Genomic DNA, 2,638 nt, shown 5'->3' with positions numbered 1-2,638 from the left:
TACACGAGTCTAACGTCACCCCCAAGGGGAGCACAATAAGCACAGTGCACAGGCAGGAACTGCAGGGCAAGACCACAGAAGAGAAACGGCTTCCGCTAGAGCCTCCAGCATTCACCCTTACCCTGAGGTGTGAGCTTTTTGGTCTGCGTGTAGAACATCAGGTAGATGCCGGAGAAGGGCGCGTCCCGCAGCAGCGTGGCGGTGAGCCCACTGAACATGCCACGAGCCCCTTCTGTCTGATAGATACTCTTCAGAGCTCCATACACACTCCCATAGCCAAACCTTCCGCTCTGCAAGGGTAGACAACCACCAGTCATCCACAGGCCAGGCACAGGCCACGAGCCCTGCGCACACCCTGAGGCCACAGTGTCCAAACAAACAGGTTTCACCTACCTCAGCCTCTAAAACAATCCTTCAGGATGGTAAAATATGAAACTTGCTACACAAATGCCACGTACAACCAAAACTTGAAAATCTCAGGGCAAGTTCTGTTTCATCTCACACTTTTGCCTAAATGTCCCAGTGTCGGCACAGGCTGGGGATGGAGGGCTGGAGAGCAGCCCTGGGGAGAAGGACTTGCTGTGCTGGTGGGTGACAGGCTGGACATGAGCCGGCGATGTGAGCTCACAGCCCAGAAGCCAACCGAGTGCTGGGCTCATCCCCAGCAGCGTGGGCAGCAGGTGGAGGGAGGGGATCCTGCCCCTCTGCTCTGCTCTGGTGAGACCCCCCTGCAGGGCTGGGTCTGGCTCTGGGCTCCTCGGCACAGCAGAGACGGGGATCTGCGGAGGAACTTCCTATTTCTCTTGCACTCTGTTTCCTGGTTTTTTTGTTGTCTGCCAACTTGCTGCATGAGCACTGCATCCAGCTCTGGTGTCCCCAGCACAGCAGAGACATGGTCTCTTGGAGCTGGGCCAGAGGAGGACACAGAATTGGTGTGAGGGCTGGAACCCCTCTGCTGTGAAGATGGGGAGAGAAGATTGTTCAGCCTGGAGAAGACTCGACTCCGGGGAGACCTTAGTATGGCCTTTCTGTACTTAACGGGGCCTATAAGAAAGATGGGGACAATCTCTTTTAGCAGGGGCTGTTGTGACAGGACAAGGGGTGATGGATTTAAACTGACAGAGGGAGATTCAGACCAGAGAGAAGGAAGAAATTTTCACACTGAGGGTGGTGAGACCCTGGCCCAGGTTGCCCAGAGAGGTGGGAGAAGCCCCATCCCTGAACCATCCCAGGTCAGGTTGGACCCTGGGGCTCTGAGCACCCTGCTCTGGGTGCAGATGTCCCTGCTCCCTCAGGGGGCTGGACTGGGTGAGCTTTGAAGGTCCCTTCCAGCCCAACGCATTCCATGATTCCCTGATTCTGTGTATCAGTGTGTGGCATTTCCTGCACAGCACGTGGCCCAGGGTGACATCAGGACAACATCTCTGGATGTATCCGAGTGGCAGTGACCTTCTCCAGATGGAAGAAGTTATTTTTCATCACAAGCAAGGCATGTGACATCATTAACGGGGAACTAACTATTAAGTCATACTCACCTCATAGCGGGTCTTTACTACAGTTACTGGCAACATGCAGATCCCAGACACGGCGCGTGCGGTGGCACCCAGGAAGACAGACTCCAGGGCCGTGGGTGAACGGTCCACTAGCAACTTCTGCTTCATCATGTACAAAGTGCTGAAGTAAATGCCAACCCCAGGAATACATCTTGCGAAGGACTTCAGAAAAGAGAGGGGCAGACAGAGAAAGAAAAAGCATTTCAGAGACTGTTAAAGCCGACAGGAACCTTTGTGGAAAACAAGCAAAGGAAATCACTAAGGCCAAGGAAAAAGACAAGGCCAAAAACATTTACAGCGCTGAGAGCCAACGGATTCAAGCGATGGAGGGATTTAACACCTTCCAAGGTGGCAGTTTTCTAGGAACAAGGCATTCCAAACCAAAATGAAGTTGGTGCAGCTGCCACCACACACTTGCAAAAGTTCAGCTGCAAAATCCCACGAGCTGCTGTGGCCAAATCATGGAACTCACAACATGAACGCCTTAACACAGGATTTAGCCTCAATCACTCGTAACTGCTCAAGCGCCGGCGATTTAAACCTGGGCAGCCACAGTTAGTGATAAACAGGAGGTTTATTTCTCCACTTGTTTTAAGAAGTCAGGGTTAAACCCACCACTTACAGGAGAGACACCTTTCCAGAGCCCCAGAAGACTCTCGGTACGAACAACCCTAAGGAGCAGCGTTACCATCCCAGCACGAGCGGACCTGGAGGGGAGACAAGACAGGAACTGCAGAGCCGACCTGCTTGTGCTCTCTGGCAGGGGACTCCGCGGCCACCCCCTTTCACTCGTGTCTCTGTGCATCACGCCAGCACCTCGTTATAAAAACATAACTCCTACTTCAGGAAGACTCTCAGTATCACAGCCCTGAACTCCAAGGCCCAGCAAGTCAGGCAGAAGCCCGTGGAGCACCCCCACACCCCCAGGCACATCCCCGCTCTCTCACCCATTCACAGCCGGCTGCAGCGTTTGCAGGCGGGTTTTCAGCAGGTCTAGGGGTTGGAAGAGGAGCGTGGAGCAAGTGCCGCTGATGGAGCCACACACGAAGGCCTTTAGGACTGGATGCATCTAGAAGAGGAAGAGA

General features: G+C 53.8%; 1 protein-coding gene across 1 annotated transcript in view; it reads right to left on the bottom strand.

Annotated features, from left to right (window-relative positions):
* Positions 1-2,622, bottom strand: part of SLC25A38 (solute carrier family 25, member 38) — a 4,047-nt gene extending 1,425 nt beyond the window's left edge. The window contains exons 1-4 of the mRNA XM_010143712.1: positions 2,501-2,622; positions 2,176-2,260; positions 1,536-1,715; positions 122-290 (exon numbers count right to left, since the gene is read on the bottom strand). Of these exons, the coding sequence (XP_010142014.1) occupies positions 122-290; positions 1,536-1,715; positions 2,176-2,260; positions 2,501-2,622 (556 nt within the window). The remainder of the gene's footprint in view (positions 1-121; positions 291-1,535; positions 1,716-2,175; positions 2,261-2,500) is intronic.
* Between the last annotated feature and the right edge of the window lie 16 nt (positions 2,623-2,638).

This window comes from Buceros rhinoceros, unplaced genomic scaffold (genome assembly GCF_000710305.1).
Source record: "Buceros rhinoceros silvestris isolate BGI_N320 unplaced genomic scaffold, ASM71030v1 scaffold16509, whole genome shotgun sequence".
Classification (NCBI taxonomy): Eukaryota; Metazoa; Chordata; class Aves; order Bucerotiformes; family Bucerotidae; genus Buceros; species Buceros rhinoceros.
The sequence above is the reverse complement of the archived record's forward strand: the minus strand, read 5'-3'. Positions and strand labels throughout refer to the sequence as shown.